This window comes from Thamnophis sirtalis, unplaced genomic scaffold (genome assembly GCF_051295495.1).
Source record: "Thamnophis sirtalis isolate CommonGarterSnake01/CBP01778 unplaced genomic scaffold, rThaSir2_p1.2 scaffold_14, whole genome shotgun sequence".
Lineage (NCBI taxonomy): Eukaryota > Metazoa > Chordata > Lepidosauria > Squamata > Natricidae > Thamnophis > Thamnophis sirtalis.
In genome coordinates, this window is record NW_028261394.1 from 26369696 (window position 1) to 26385614 (window position 15919).

General features: G+C 48.2%; 1 protein-coding gene across 1 annotated transcript; it reads left to right on the top strand.

Moving 5' to 3' along the window:
* The first annotated feature begins 238 nt into the window (after positions 1 to 238).
* On the top strand, positions 239 to 11282 carry LOC106539016 (chymotrypsin B). The gene is made up of 7 exons (XM_087728701.1): positions 239 to 397; positions 1721 to 1824; positions 4706 to 4785; positions 5607 to 5685; positions 7452 to 7632; positions 9991 to 10124; positions 11058 to 11282. The coding sequence occupies exons 1-7, from the start codon at positions 328 to 330 to the stop codon at positions 11217 to 11219; spliced, it is 810 nt and encodes a 269-aa protein (XP_087584827.1). The 5' UTR covers positions 239 to 327; the 3' UTR covers positions 11220 to 11282.
* The last annotated feature ends 4637 nt before the right edge of the window (positions 11283 to 15919 follow it).

Sequence of the window (15919 nt, forward strand, 5' to 3'; positions counted from 1 at the left end):
AAAGAAGGATAACCAGAATCTTCTTCTTCTGATTGTCCCCATGGCAGTGGCCAAGAAATTTAGTTTAGCTGAGGTCACTTTTAATATCCTCATAAGCCCATTACAAGCGCCTGCCAATTATTGATCGTATAATCAAGAGACCGGTGTGTCCATTCCCATGGACGTATGAGTCCTAGACTACTCCAGGGTCACAGGCTGCAGTGGAAAACTTAGCAGAAAGTCGTATGCTGGCTATACAAACCTTTGTAAACGTTCCTACACACTATATAAAAGTAGCTGCATCTGTAGCTTTCCTTCTACTAACCTTCCGACTCAGAAGGTTCAAACATGGCTGTGTTGTGGTATTTACCCTGCCTGGCATTTTTCAGTTCTGCAGTTGCTTTTACCCTGCCGCCCCGTAAGTATCCTGCTTGTTGTGAATTTTTCTACAGTCCTTGAGGTGAGGGATGTCCTCCCCACCCCTGGCTGAAGTATCCATGGTTTGGTCAGCCAAATAGCTGGCAAGAACCATCAAGATGATTAGGGGACTGGAGACCCAAAACATATGAAAAATGGTGGCAGGAACTGGGTATGTCTAGTTAAATGAAAAGAAGGACCAGGGGAGACAGGATAGCAGTCTTCCAATATCTCAGGGGTTGCCCCAAAGAAGAGGGAGTCAAGCTATTCTCCAAAGCACCTGAGGGTAGAACAAGAATCAATGGGTGGAAACTAGTCAAGGAGAGAAGCAACCTGAAATTAAGGAAAAACTTCCTAACAGTTAGAACAATTTACCAGTGGAACAACTTGCCTCCAGAAGTTGCGAATGCTCCAACCCTGGAGGTTTTAAGAAGAGATTGGACAACCATTTGTCTGAATGGTACAGAGTTTCCTGCCTAAGTAGGGGGTTGGACTAGAAGATCTCCAAGGTCCCTTCCAGCTTCGCTTCTATTCTATTCTATGCTATGCTATGCTATGCCATGCCATGCCATGCCATGCCATGCCATGCCATGCCATTCTGAATATAGAAGTGCCATTATAGATAGTCATCAAATTTCCATTGCTAAGTAAGGTACCACAGTTGTTAAGTGAACCACACAGTCGTTAAACAAATGCAGCTTCCCCCCCATGGATTCTGCTTGTCATTGGCTGGCTGGGAAGATTGCAGATGGTGAGGACACAGTTCCAGGAGTCTGTATCTGTCATCAATCCATGCCAGCTGCCAAGTGCCCAAATTTTGATCCCATGACTGTGGAGAGGCTGCGTCCATCGTAAGGAGATCCTGGCTGCTTCCATCTGTACCATTCCCAGGTTGAGATCGATGGCCACTAACTCATAAGGACACGGTGGCTCAGTGGCTAAGATGCTGAGCTTGTCGACCAGAAAGGTCGGCAGTTTGGTGGTTCGAATCCCTAGCGCTGCATAATGGTGTGAGCTCCCCTTACTTATCCCAGCTTCTGCCAACCTAGCAGTTGGAATGTAAAATGTAAAAATGCAAGTAGAAAAATGGGGACCACCTTTGGTGGGAAGGTAACAGCGTTCCGTGCGCCTTCGGTGTTTAGTCATACTAGCCTTCAGACAGCGCTGGCTCTTTGGCTTTGAAAAGGAGATGAGCATTGCCCCCACAAAGTTGGGAACAACTAGCACATATGTGCGAGGGGAACCTTTACCTTTATCTTTCCTTTTACCTCAACGCAAAGAAAATTGTAGAATTGGGAAAGATGATTTTCTCTGTTGCTTCCAGCCTGCGGGAACCCTGCCATTAAGCCCGTCATCACAGGCTACTCCCGTATCGTCAATGGAGAGGATGCAATGCCCGGATCGTGGCCTTGGCAGGCATCTTTACAGGTAATGGGCATGGGGAAGGATGGTTGCGTTGCCTCTTGCTTAATGCTTTCTCTTCCAGAAGCTTTCAACTGCAGTCTGGCTTCCTCAATGTTGCAGGGCTTGACTTAAGAGGTTGCAGAGCCTCTGACCATGCACAGAATGCACAGGCCACAGAGCGGAAGCTGAGTCCAAATACTTATCCTAAAGAGCAACAAAGAGGATTAGGGGACTGGAGGCTAAGGCATATGATGAATGGTTGCAGGAACTGGGCATGGCTAGTTTAATGAAAAGAAGGACTAAGGGAAACAGGATAGCAATCTTCCAATACTTGAGGGGCTACCACAGAGAGGAGGGGGTTGAGCTATTTTCTAAGGCACCCAAGGGCCAGATGAGGAATAATGGATGGAAACTGAACAAGGAGAGATTCAACCTGGAAATAAGGAGACATTTCCTGGCAGTGAGAGCAATCAACCCATGGAACAGAAGTTGCCTTCAGAAATTGTGGGAGCTTCATCCCTGGAGGCTTTCAAGAAGAGACTGGACTGCCATCTGTCAGAAATAGTGTGGGGTCTCCTGCTTGGCGGTGGGTTGGACTAGATGACCTACCAGATCCCAACTCTGTTAATCTGTTACGAGTTCAGTAGAATCAGGTATCTGTTCAGGCAACCTTTCAATGTGCAAATGAGTTACTACACAGTAGCACAGGGGACAGCCAAGCGTCTCCACCCAAAGCTTTTATTATATCCTTGGCACACCTTCTGCCCAATGTTTTATGAGGCCTCCAGATGGCCTTCTCCTTCGTTTCCCTCTTCCATATGGTCTCCCCAGTTTCCCTTTTATTTTAATTGCAGATTGGAGCCCCCAGGGCTTGGTCTTCTGTGCTTCCCTTTCTGCAGCCTATTCCACATTTTTTCTCTCCTCTCCCCTCCACCCCTGCCGGAAAAAAAAAACAAACCCATGCAGGGATAGCTGTGGTGTTTGGTCTGAAATGCCACAATGGCAGTTGTGATAGCACGATCTTTTGCTTTTTGTGGGCATTGGATATAGATTAAGAGGGTTGGAAGAGACCTTATAGGTGATCTAGTCCAACCCTCTGATCAAGCTGGAGACCCTACGCCATTTCTGACAGATGGCAGTCCAGTCTCTTCCTGAAAGCATCTAGGGATGAAGCTCCCGCAACTTCCGAAGGTAACTTTTGTTCCATGGGTTGATGGTTCTCACTGTAAGGAAATTCCTCCTTATTTCCAGGTTGAATCTCTCCTTGGTCAGTTTCCATCCATTATTCCTTGTCTGGCCTTCAGGTGCTTTGGAGAATAGCTTGACCCTCTCCTCTCTCTGGTAGCCCCTCAAGTATTGGAAGACTGCTATCCTGTCTCCCTGGGTCCTTCTCTTCACAGACTAGCCAGGCCCAGTTCCTGCAACCGTTCATCATATGTTTTAGATTCTAGTCCCCTAATCATCTTCGTTGCTCTTCTCTGCACTTTTTCTAGACTCTCAACTCCAGAAAAACCTGGAATTTCTTTTTTTTTAAAGGCTGTGTTATTTTTGTGTATGGATGTGTATGTGTGAATTTTTTCTATTAATTGGAATTTCAATCAAAGGGTGACATGGCACCCCTGCATTTTTTATTTCCTTATTTCACTCAGATTGGTGGCCCTCGCCTGTTTTACCGAAAGACTGGAATCTAAGGGGTCAGTTCTGCTTTTGCAGATTAGTACTATAAAACCCTAGTAAGGCCACACCTGGAGTACTGCAAACAATTCTAGTCGCCATACTACCAAAAAGATGTTGAGACTTTGGAAAAAGTTCAGAGAAGAGCAGTTAAGATGATCAAAGGCAGTGATGGGATTCAAATAATTTAACAACCGGTTCTCTGCCCTAATGACCATCTGGGTAGGTGGGGCTTGGTGGTCAAGTAACTGGGTGGGTGTGGCCAACTCAACGTCACTCAGGTCGATGGGCGCTTCACCTTAGCTGTTACAATGTAATGAGGGTTAACCGGAGAGGCAGTTTCTGTAAGCAGGGCAATAAAGAAACAACACCAGAAGGTTTCCTTCCTGCCTTCCTTACAGAATTAGCTCTGTAAAGTGGGAAAAAACAAAAGGAGATTTCTTCCAACAACCGGTTCTCCCAACTGTTTAGAAACTTAACAACCGGTTCTCTCGAATAGGTGCAAACCGGCTGAATCCCACCACTAATCAAAGGCCTGGAGACTAAAACATATAGAGAACAGTTGCAGGAACTGGGCATGGCTAGTCTAAGAATTAGGGGTGACATGTTAGCAGTATTCCAGTATTTGAGGGGCTGCCACAAAGAAGAGGGGGTCAAATTATTCCCCAAAGCACTGGAGGGCAGGACAAGAAATAATGGATGGAAAGTAATCAAAGACAGAAGCAACCTAGAAGAATTAAGGAGAAACTTCCTGACAGTAAGGACAATGAACCAGTGGAATAGAAGTTGCCTTCAGAAGTTGTGGGTGCTTCATCACTGGAGGCTTTTAAGAAGAGACTGGACAGTCACTTGTCTGAGATGGTATAGGATCTCCTGCTTGAGCAGAGGGTTGGACTAGAAGACCTCCAAGGTCTCTTCCAGCGTGTTTTGTTCTGTTCTGTTCTGTTCTGTTCTGTTCTATTCTTTTCTATTCTATTCTATTCTATTCTATTCTATTCTACTCTACTCTACTCTACTCTACTCTAATGGGCTTGATTCTCAACCCCATTTAGGGAGGAAGGCAGTTAAATCCTGAGGGGTCAGGGCAGAAGGACCTGGAGACTCCAAGTGCTGGATGCATCATGGCCTTGTTTAGCTCACAACAGCTCTGCAGGGCCACGCAATGTGTGTCTTTTGCCAACTACAGTCTGACGTGGGTCTCACACTGTCTTTGTGTTGGCTTTCCTTGCAGGAGGCAAGCGGATGGCATTTCTGCGGTGGGTCTCTGGTGAACGAGAACTGGGTGGTGACAGCTGCCCATTGTGGGGTGACGTGAGTAACACACCTTCTTCCTTGCTGTGGGGGAAATTAGGCATTGGATCTGGCTCAAGGGGCCGCATTGGAAACAGCAAAGGATAGCCTGCAGTCCCTCTGCCAGTGAAAACGAAGCTCCCGAGGGGTACGTACGGCCACTCTGACCTCTGTTTTGGCTGGCAGAGGGTTGCAGGAGGTCGTCACAGCCATAAACAGAGCTCAGGAGCCCATTTCCTCTGGCAGAGCGCTCGGGCCACCACAGGCGCCCTCAACATGAGTGATGTTGAGCTGGCCACGCCCACTCTGCCCCCCCAAGGTCAAACACAACCCTGAAGCAGCCCTCAATGAAATCGAGTTTGATACCCCTGCTCTAGGAGTTCAGCTTGTTTGTTTGCGAGCTCTTGGGTACTTAATTCAGTGGTAGGATACGACAGGTACGCCCTGGTACGGGTGTACTGGTGCCTGCTGGAGCACCAGGTACCGTTCCAGTACGGTGCTCTGGAGGGGCCACCTGCCCACCCACCGTCCTTACCTGTATTTGAGCTGATCGGGGCTTCCGCCCACATGCACAGAGCGTACGGCAGCCTGTGTGATGCTCCACCGAGGAGTGGAGCATCGTGGGCGGTAAGTATGCATGCGTGTGCTGCATGTGTGCATGTGGTGGACGCCCGGCCCCATTGCACCGTACCGGTTTCACCAGGATCCAGAACCCACCACTGACGTAATTCCACATTCCCAAGCCTGGGTTGTTGAAATCACCTGCCCACTTCTGCAAGCTGTGCTGTGCCCATGCTTTCGTGATGTGCGCCTGGCATTCACTTTATGTTTGCCTCCTGCAGGACCAGGGATGTCGTGGTACTTGGAGAATTTGACCGCTGCTCTCCCAAAGAGGGCATACAGAAGCTGGCAGTTCAGAAGGTGGGTGAGGTTGCTAGATGTCAAAGTACTTTTAAGACATAGTAGTAGACCACCGCCTACTTTTTGGGAAGATAGAAAAATGTGTGGTAGACAGCAGCACCACTGGCTGGATTCACAACTGGCTGACCAGCTGCACTCATCCTGTAGTCCTTAATGGAACTACATCTACACGGAGGGAAATATGTAGTAGGGTACCACAAGGTTCCGTCTTAAGCTCACTACTCTTCAACCTCTTCATAAAGGGTTTAGATGAGAAGTGAGAAGGGGAACTTATCCAATTTGCAGATGACACTTAACTAGCAGAAATAGCCAATATTCCAGGAGAGCGGCTCAAGATGGAGATGTGTTCTGACCCCCTCCTCTGTCCAGTAACGAATGCCGAGACAAGCTTAGCTGGAATGCCACAGCACTTTATTAGCTGGAAACCAAAACCTTGGTGGCTGAAAGCCAAGCACAATAAACAGATAAGAACCTTGGCAGCGACTCAGACTTCGACAGAGACAGATAACAGCTTCTCCAGTGTTAAAAATGAAGTTGAATCCTGCAAACCAGACTCCTCCCCGAGTCTCTCCTTAAATACAATCTTGCGAGGAGCCTAATTACAACCACCTGAGTCCAATTATCTTTTGTAACTGCATAGCTGCTCTCTATGTCGATCTGCCCGACGTTGCCAGGCATCCAAGACCACCTCCCTTGTCTCCTCGTCATTACTTCAAGGCCTGACGTTAGGAGCACACTCCCTTTTGCTCTCACCACTGTTCCATGCCTCAGGCGCCTCCTGGTGGCCAACCAGCCTCTCTGCGCCCTGCTCAGAGTTGGAACCCTGTCCAGGGTCTTCCACCTCTTCCAGAGCTGGCCCCTTACTGGCAAAGTCTGTTTGCAGCTCCAATGGCTCCTGCTGGGCCACAACAGGATGGATCTTGACAGACTTGAACCCTGAGCCCCCTCTAAGAAAATGAAATTCAGTGTAAAGAAAAGTTTCACACTTAAGCAAGAAAAACAGGAACAACGAGAGGGATCTTGGAGTCCTGGTGGACAATCTCTTCAATAGGAGCCAGCCATGTGCAGCAGCTGCCAAAAAAGTCAACGCAGTCCTAGGTTGCATTAACAGAGGGATGGAGTCAAGATCACGTGAAGTATTAGTACCACTTTATAAAGTTTTAGTAAGACCATACTTAGAATATTGCATCCACTTTGGCCGTCATGATAGAAAAAAGATGTTGAGATCCTAAGAAGTGTGCAGAGAAGAACAACAAAGATGTTTAGGGGACTGGAGGCTGAAGCCATTTCCCAGGCTATTTTCAGGGGGTTTGGGGGGCATTTTCAGGCTACTTTTTGGGCCTTTTTGGGACATTTTCAGGGTGTTTTCAGACCATTTTCTGGCATTTTGGCATCTGCTGGTGCCAGAAACCAGAAGAGCAGCTGGTGATGGCTCTGTGTGCCATCTCTGACACATGTGCCATAGTTTCGCCATCACAGGCATAGGGTCTCCTGCTTGAGCAGGTGGCTGGACTAGAAGACCCCCCCCCCCAAGGTCCCTTCCAACTCTGTTATTCTACATTCTGTTACTACAGCTTCATTCCAAAAGTAGTGTTCACATCATACCTTTGATTCCCTGATCTGGAAATCAAAAGGCTGGCAAAGGGTGATGGGCAAACCCACGAGCGAAGATAAGCTAGGAGGGACCTAACGAACTCCTGGACTTCCTCCACAATCTTCGTCATCCCCTTCCTGCAGCCTTAACAGCTTCTCTCTTCTCTCACCAGGTCTTTGTCCATCCTGAGTGGGACTCCGGGAAAATCATCAACGACATCGCCCTCATCAAGCTGGCCACGCCTGCCACGCTCACTGAGACAGTGTCTCCCGTGTGCCTGACCGATGCCACAGACTCGTTCAAGAGCGGAGACCTTTGTGTCACCAGTGGTTGGGGCAAGACACGTTACAATGGTGGGTCCGAGAGGAATCTTGGCTATTCAGGGGTCTGCTTCTTCCTTCTGCTTTGGATAGAAACCAGTGTGCAGAAGAACGAGTAAGCTCAGCCAGTAGGGAAGTGGTGGAAAGAGGGTTCACCTAAGCAGCTTTGGCTAACCATGGCCAGATGTTTGGATGTTGGATGTTTATTATACTTGTATGTCGCCCTATTCCCGAGGGACTCAGGGCGGCTAACAAACAAGTGGGGAAGGGGGAAATACAAAAAACAAACAAGACAGAAACAAGATACACAAAACAGATTAAAAACAACACAACAGTCACAGCGATTCAAGTGGGGCTGGGAACTCATCAGCCCCAGGCCTGCCAGAATAGCCAGGTCTTGACAGCTTTGCGGAAAGCCAGAAGGGTGGTGAGGGTCCGAATCTCCACGGGGAGATCGTTCCAAAGGGCCGGAGCAGCCACAGAGAAGGCCCTCCCCGGAGGGGTCGACAGTCGACATTGGCTAGCTGATGGTATTCGGAGGAGGCCTAATCTGTGGGATCTAATTGGTCGTAGGGAGGTAATTGGCAGGAGGTGGTCTCTCAAGTACCCAGGTCCGATACCATGTAGGGCTTTAAAAGTAACGACTAGCACCTTGAAGCACATCCGGAGTCCAACAGGCAGCCAGTGCAGCTTGCGGAGGATAGGTGTGACGTGGGTGTACCGAGGTGCACCCACAATCGCTCGCGCAGCTGCATTCTGGATAAGCTGAAGTCTCTGAATGCTCTTCAAGGGCTGCCCCATGTAGAGCGCATTACAGTAGATGGACAAAATCTAGAAGGTAGCAATGGCAAGAGTCTTCTTCTGCTCCCAAGAAAGGTTCCTTAGGTCCATGTAAGTCACCTGGAGTTTTATGTTATGCACAACTGCAGAGGGACCAGCTAGCACAGTACAAAATATCTCTGCAACTCAACCCATAAGTTGGAGAATTGGAGTCATCAAAATGAAGAGGCTCATCATCCCTCAGTCCCACAAGTTCCTGTCTGTCTGGAGACCACCGATTTCTCCTGGCAGCCAGTATCTCCAGGATCGAGAGAAGGGATCTCTGCTCCCAGTTTGTGAAGGAAAGCTGAGGGTTTATTCTCCTCACTTCACCTAGGAGTTGGGAGGTATATTGTACAACCTGAAGGAATAGGTGGCACCTGAATGCCAAGGGAAGGGAAAGGGTGAAGGTGAGACAGGAATAAAGGGGAGAGGAAGGAGGGGATTGGTGAGGAGGGAAGGGGAGAGGAAGGGAGGAAAAGGGAAGGGAAGGAAGGGAGAAGAAGGGAGAAGGGGGAAGGAAGGGGAGGGAAAGGAAAGAAAAGGGAGGGGAGGGAAGGGAAGAAAAGGAAAGGAAAGGGAGGGGAAGGAAAGGAAGGGAAAGGAGGGAAGGGGAAAGAGAAGGGAAAGGAAAATGGAAGGGGGAATGGAATGGGAGGGGAGGGGAGAAGAGAAGAAAGAAGAGAAGAGAGAAGAGAAGCTTGTTAGCTTCTCCTAGCCCAGTGATGGCTAACCTTTTTCCCATCATGTACCAAAAGTGGAGGGAGAGCAGGGAGGTCGTGCATGGGTGTGCCCACATCCATAATGCTATGCATGCGGGCCCCTCACACCCATGCGTGTGCGACCCTCGACCACCCCCCTGCTTTTGGCACGTGATGGACCTGTTTTTTACCCTCCCCAGGCTCCAGAGGCTTTATAGGAGCCTGGGGAAGGTGAAAACAGCCCCCCCGCCCACCACCCCCAGAGGCCCTCCTGAGCCAGAGGGCGAAAAATGGCCCAACGCACAAATTGGAAGTTCATTCCCGAATTTCCATTTTCAGGGAAGCCTCCAGAGGGCGAAAAACAGCCGGAGAAGAAGGTTGAATTCAGCTGGGCAGCACACACATGTGCTCTGGAGCTGACAGGGCAATGCCTTATGTGCCCTAACAAATGGCTCTGCATGCCACCTGTAGTACGTGTGCCATAGGTTCACCATCACGGTCAACTCCACAAAATTATTTTCTGCATGGCATTGAACTACAGAAACTTAAATCCTGCCCTGAAATATTTACATTTGAAATTCAGCTAATGGGAAAGCAGGGGAAACAGGAAGATCAGCATATTTCTCTCTCTTCACTGCAAGCACCTCAGGTTGCAACAATAGGCCAAAGGTGTATTGTTTTATCTCCAGCATGATGCACAGAGGAATCGGGGTGGGGGGGTGGGGAGGCTAAGAAAAAGTGAACACAGAGCAGCTGATCAGCCTTCTGGGGTGAGTTCTGAGTTTGCAGGAGGCCAGAGAGCAGCCAAAGATGGATAAGATCCTTTACACTGGAAACCTTCTGGCTGCTGATTTAAGCTTTTCTCTCGCAGCTTTCGACACACCATGCAAGTTGCAACAGACAGCCCTGCCTCTCCTGTCCAATGAGCAGTGCATGGAATTTTGGGGCGACAAAATCACTGATTCGATGATCTGCGCGGGTTCAGCAGGCTCTTCTTCATGTATGGTGAGCACACACACACACCCCCAAGTCTCCTCCATTTGCTTATCTCTGTTTTTGAGGCTGCTCCTATTGGGGTTGCAAAAATCTAAACCTCAGCAGCTTTAAGAAGTTGCTATATTTGGGCTGGTGGAGTCCTCCAAATCCCCACTAGAGGGCAGCAAAGGATTAGAGTTGTCGAGATTGGTTTTAAAATAGATGGATTTAACAGATTAACAGAGTTGGAAGGCACCTTGTAGGTCATCTAGTCCAACTCACCCCCCGCCCCCCTGCCCAAGCAGGAGACTCTACACCATTTCTAACAGAAGGCAGTCCAGTCCCTTCTTGAAAGTCTCCAGTGATGAAGCTCCCACAAACTCTGAAGGCAACTTCTGTTCCATTGGTTGATTTTTCTCCCTGTCAGGAAATTCCTCCTTATTTCCAGGTTGAATCTCTCCTTGTTCAGCTTCTATCCATTATTCCTTGTCTGGCCTTCGGGTGCTTTGGAAAACAGGTCGACCCCCTTCCTCTCTATGGCAGCCCCTCAAATATTGGAAGACTGCTCTCCTGTCTCCCCTGGTCCTTCTCTCCACTAGACTAGCCATGCCCAGTTCCTGCAACTGTTCATTGTATGTTTTAGCCTCCAGTCCCCTAATCATTCTGGTTGCTCTTCTCTGCACTCTTTCTCTGCACACAAGCCACATAGAAACTAACCAGGTTTGTGTTAGAGGAGCTTAGCAGGTGGCACAAATGAAGCTGTTGGGTTTTTCACTAACTTAGTTCTTAAAGTGCAACATGCTTTAAGCCCACATTTCAGCTGAACTGGCCAGATCTTTTGGCTTTCAGATGCCAAGTGGGGAAAACTGGGGCCAATCCCACCCCTAAAATTCTGCCTCATGGGGGAAAAAGTGGGGTCTCCAAGAAACTCAAATCCTTTTTATTTGTTTTTGATATCTGCAGGGCGACTCTGGCGGACCCCTGGTGTGTCAGAAGGGCAACATTTGGAAGTTGGTGGGCATCGTTTCTTGGGGTAGCGGCCGCTGCTCGGTCACAACGCCAGCTGTCTATGGCCGGGTCAACGTCTTGCGTGACTGGGCAGAGATGATCATGGCCAATAACTGACCTCTCTGAGCCTTTGGAGAAGGAGAGAAAGCAATGAAGACATTAAAATTGTTTTTCTCTTGAGCCTCGGACTTGTCTTGCTTATAGGTGGCCCACCCAATGTAGATGTGGGCATTGGATATAGATTAAGAGAGTTGGAAGGGATCTTGTAGGTCATCTAGTCCAACCCCCCACCCAAGCAGGAGGCCCTACACCATTTCTGACAGATGGCAGCCCAGTCTCTTCCTGAAAGCCTCCAGTGGTGAAGCTCCTACAACCTCTGAAGGCAACTTCTGTTCCATGGGCTGATTGTTCTCCCTGTCAGAAAGTTCCTCCTATTTCCAGGTTGAATCTCTCTCCTTGGTCAGTTTCCACCCATTATTCCTTGTCTGGCCTTCGGGTGCCTTGGAAAATAGCTTGACCCCCTTCCTCTCTGTGGCAGCCCCTCAAATATTGGAAGGCTGCTATCCTGTCTCCCCTGGTCCTTCTCTTCCCTAGACTAGCCATGCCCAGTTTCTGTAACTGTTCATCGTATGTTTTAGCCTCCAGTCCCCTAGTCATCCTGGTTGCTCTTCTCTGCACCCTTTCTAGAGTCTCCACATCTCTTTTATACTGTGGTGACCAAAACTGGATGCAGTACTCTAGGTGTGGCCTTACTAAGGCTTTATAGAGTGGTACTAGTAGCTCCCTTCATCTTGATTGTATCCCTCAGTTAATGCAATTTAGGATTGCATTGGCTTTTTTGGCTGCCTCTGCACAGTGCTGGCTCACATTTAGCTGGTTGTCCACCAAGACTCCGAGATCCCTCTCACAGTCACTGCTATTAAGCCTGGTTTCACCCAGTCTGGAAGGTGCAGTTAAATAAATCCTGAACAGAATCCAGAACTTGGAGCTGGAGACACTTTGGGGCCAATTCATCGCTTTGTATACCATGTTGAGTCTTCAGGAGAGGCAAAATATGACTGCTGTGGCTTTGAAGGGGCAGTCTATACTCCCATGGGGTCCTCACTCATCTTCCCCTCCCCCATAGCCTTTCAGCACAGCCAGATCAGAACCGAAATTTGGATCTCTCATCTCGTGCTCCTAATCTTGGGATTGTGGACTTGCTGATTTTGAAAAGCAGATGCTTGTTCAGGGCAGGAAATCTGGGCCCTATTGTCCATTCAGCTCCTGTGCTGATGGTGGACATTCTCCATCATCCAGGTCATGGTTGTCCCAAAGGTGCTTTTTCAAGAGGCAACTGGATTTTCTGGTTTTCCTTTGAAGACGTTTCGCTTCTCATCCAAGAAGCCTCTTCAGCTCCAGAGCTGAAGTCCAGTTGCCTCTTGAAAAAGCACCTTTGGGATCTCCGGTGGATTGTGTGTCGCCCTGACGAACAGGGAATTGCATGCAATTATGCATTTTAAAAGGAACCGATGTGTAACTCATGATTAGCTGGAAAGAATAACTTTCTAACATTGGACAAGGGATTTGTTTCCACTTGGACTTTCCAAACTGAGAGTGGAAAAAATTCTTAGCAAAGCTGAAGTCACAGGAAACTTTTGAACTACTGAAAAAATGCTGAGCTGGAATCAGAAATAACATCAGAACTGCTAATTTTCAAGCAACTAGTTCCGTGACGACAAACCTATGTCACTCGTGCCAGAAGTGGCATGCAACGCCCTCTCTCCAGGCATGTGAGCCATCTCCTGTTGCTCTTCCGGGTCCCGATACACTGGCCAGCTGGTCTTCACATGCGCAGGAGTGCTGGGAACCAGAAGAGCAGCCGCCCGGTGTGCATGCATATGCCAGGAAGATGGCGCACACCTGCGCACTGACCAGATGGTATTTGCATCTGCATGTACGCCATAAACCAGAAGACCAGGTTCCCAGTGCACATGTGTGTGCCGGAAACCGGAAAATCATCTTCCCAGCGCCCACATACACACAGTGGTCTTTCAGTTTATGGCACCCACTTGAAGCATGCTCCTATTTTGGCACCGGGTGCCAAAAAGGCTCGCCAGCACTGATCTAGTTGGTCTTCCAGCTTTGGCTTTCGGTCCCACAGGCCCAGCTGTTTTGGGAAGACAATTTCCAGCATGGCCAAGTGGCACAACCTGATTAAAGAAGGTGGATTTTCTTCAGGGCTCTTTCTCCTCCCCCCTTCCCCGCCAGCTCTATAAAATTGAAATATTTCCCTAAAAGAAAAAAAAATCTGGGCTGACCTGGTAGATATTCTTGACCATCATTGGCTGGGCCAGAATCTCCATCCAGATCTTTTCTCCAAGCAAAGGAGTGGAATTCATCTTCAAGATTAAGATAAATGAGTCCTTAAGAAGAGATGAGTGCAATCGATAACACAACAATTAAAGGTACCTACAGAAAATCCAAGCTATCTCATTAATCCTGGGGCACCGTCAATATAATTTAATTAACTGGCCTCAGTGATGGAATTCTACTCCGGGGCCCTGGAAAAATCTTCATTTGTACATGACGTTTTCCAACCTCCACAGCAAAGTCCACCCTCAGTTACAGTGATTCAACGGGTGAGAAGCCTTGGCCCAGCTTACCTCACAGGGATGTTGTAAGGAAACCGAGGGAGGGCCTGGCTGAATGAAGCTCCCGGAGAAGACATAAATTCACAAAATAAATGGAGGAGCAAATGCTCTGGAAAGAGATCGTGTAAGCCTGCCAAAACTCATGCTTCATGCTTATTATGGGTTGTCCCTCACAGCTTCTCATTCCTAGGGGGCAACCTTAAGGTCCCACATTCTGTAACTGGTTTCAAGAAGTCACCCGAGGGTTAGAATGACATATGCACAAAATGTGGGAAGTATCCCTACAGACGGAATGGTAATAAAGAAAATGTTAGAATGTGCCAAGCTGGACAGGTTAACGATGGGACTTAAAGATAAAACAGAGTCTTACTCAACATGGGGCTTATGGTACAAGTGACTAGATAACAGGTGCAGAGATTAGAGACTTAATAACGAAGGAAGATTACAATACAATACAATAGCAGAGTTGGAAGGGACCTTGGAGGTCTTCTAGTCTAACCACCTGCCTAGGCAGGAAACCCTATATCATTCCAGATAAATGGCTATCCAGCATCTTCTGAAAGACTTCCAGTGTTGGGGCAATCACAACTTCTGGAGGCAACTTCTGTTCCACTGGTTAATTGTTCTCACTGTCAGGAAATTTCTCCTCAGTTCTAAGTTGCTTCTCTCCTTGATTAGTTTCCACCCATTGCTTCTTGTCCTGCCTTCAGGTGCCTTGGAGAATAGCTTAACTCCCTCTTCTTTGGAGCAGCCCCTGAGATATTGGAAGACTCCCATTATGTCTCCCCTAGTCCTTCTTTTCATTAAAATAGTAGACATACCAATTCCTGCAACCGTTCTTCATGTGTTTCAGATTAACAAATTAGAAATAAATACAGGCATATAGATATACATAAGGACATATACTGTAAGCAATATTACTATTGGACTGTACGTGACTATAGATTAAAATGTATAGAGCAGTGATGGCTAACCCTTTCTCCTAACGTGCCGAAACTGCTCCCATAATGCAATGCACATGCAACATCCCCTCCGCGCCCCCACCCCCTGCACATGCACACGTGACCCCCCCCCACATCCCAGGCCCCCCTGAAACCTCCTCGGACCAAAAACAGAGTGCGGGGGCACGCTGCATCCCCCACACTCCTCTCTGCCCCCTGAGCATGCTCACGCATCTCCCACATGCGTGACAGAGACCCCAAAACCAGCTGGACGGGGGGGAGGCGCGCGCCCATGTGTGGTGGCACTGAGCTGGAAGATGGCTCGCCTGCCCACTGAGAGGGCTCCGCGTGCCACCTGTTACATGCGTGTCATAGGTTCGCCATCATAGGTTGTGAAATGTATAGAGCATTATTGTACAACTATGAAAATAAGGGGTATAACTATGACGTACAATATCATGTATTTAAAAGAGACACTGTTGTATGACTACGAAAATAATGGTTATGATCAGGGTGCATACGAGGTATATTTAAAAAGGACTGTTGTTGCAAAATTGGAAATGTGATGTAGAATAAAGGAAAATGCATAATTAAAAAAAAAGAAGTTACCCAAGGCAGACCAACTGCAAACAGAACTTATTTCCCTCTTTTTCTCCCTCCCTGTCTCTTTTTCTTTCTCCCTCCGTCCCTCTTTCTCTTTCTTTCTTTTTCTCTCTCTCTTCCTGCCTTTTGAAAATCCTCTGTCAGAAGAGGTCTGTCGAGGCAGATCTCCAGTTCCTGGCTAGGATCCTTCAGGAGGCAAGAAGTTTCGCTTCTCATCCAGAGCTGAAGAAGCTTCTTGGATGCGAAGCAAGACGTCTCCAAAGGAAAAAAATAGGAAAGTCCAGTTGAGGTCTGAAAAAGACCTTTTGGGACAACCTGGAGGACCGAGAATCTCAGTAGAGATTAAGCGATGCACTTTGGGATGAATCCCCTTCGAATGGTCCAAGGGTGTGAATGGATTTCCAGAAAAATTGCAGACTGCAGGATCCGTTTGCGCTTCAGGTTGAGATGCAGGAAGGACAGACTCATCCCCAACAGCCTGCGCCTGAGTTCAACAGGGAAGGGACACAGGGAAGAAAGCACAGCTCCACAACACAGGTCCTTTCAGCAGTTCCAAGAAGGCTCCACATCCATTTGCTCCACTCAGGTAACCCTGAGGACAGAGATAAACCGCCAGGTGGCCTCAACGACCCTCTAAAAG